Consider the following 846-nt stretch of genomic DNA (forward strand, 5'->3'; position numbering starts at 1 on the left):
CATGCTTGGCCGTCAGTCAGAACCCCCCCACCTCTGATTTTAGGAACTCCAGCTATTTGTAACTTAGGTATTTGTTGATAGTATGATGTTACATAGCAACTTAAAAGATGCAAAAAAACTGTCAAATAAAACTTCTTAATTCAAAATCACACGATTCAATTCGTTCACCAAGTCACATTTCCCTAGGCATACTTTTATTTTAAATCATAAAGAATATAATTTATTGTCAAAATACCACACGTGCTGTTATTTTTATATTGTCTGCTATGAGAAGAGTGTACACTTTATTCGGTTGTTTTGATGAAAATTTATATCGGGTAGTTTTAGTGATTAATCATCCAACCTACTGGAAAATTAATTAGATTCAACCAAATTAATTTCTTTCTTACTTTGCAATCTTTGGATTGTTCATTCATGTTCCAAGAAAAAAAATTGTTGAAGAATAAAGTTTTGTGTTACGTAGGTCTGTTTGCATAGCACCATACAGATAAATGTCGTCTTTTATACCCAATTTTGTAAAACCATCTTCTCGATGTTAATAATCAAACACGATGGAAATCTCAAATCTGTGAAGTTGACGAGCCATTTATTTCTTAATTCAATTGCTAAAACTTGAACTTGGTTGCGGAATCTCCGATTGTGAATTGGTGGATACAAAAACCAGTTATTCTTTTTTTAATTTGTGTATTTTACAATCTTTTTCAACATTAGATAATTGTCAATATTTTAGTGAAAATGGGTCGGTACGCTACTGAACCCGATAATGCCACTAAAAGCTGTAAGGCAAGAGGAACAAATCTGAGGTAATTGGATTGCATTTATAGGTAAATTCCTAGTATACGATTT

At 32.0% G+C, this 846-nt stretch overlaps 1 protein-coding gene across 1 annotated transcript in view; it reads left to right on the plus strand.

The window, feature by feature from the left end:
• Window positions 1-697: 697 nt before the first annotated feature.
• Window positions 698-846, plus strand: part of LOC111717273 (60S ribosomal protein L17) — a gene marked incomplete at its 3' end in the record, with an annotated part of 7,183 nt that continues 7,034 nt past the window's right edge. The window contains 1 exon segment of the mRNA XM_023492778.1: window positions 698-803. Coding sequence (XP_023348546.1) covers window positions 736-803 — 68 coding nt within the window.

This window comes from Eurytemora carolleeae, unplaced genomic scaffold, assembly GCF_000591075.1.
Source record: "Eurytemora carolleeae unplaced genomic scaffold, Eaff_2.0 scaffold2459, whole genome shotgun sequence".
In the NCBI taxonomy this organism is placed as follows: Eukaryota; Metazoa; Arthropoda; class Copepoda; order Calanoida; family Temoridae; genus Eurytemora; species Eurytemora carolleeae.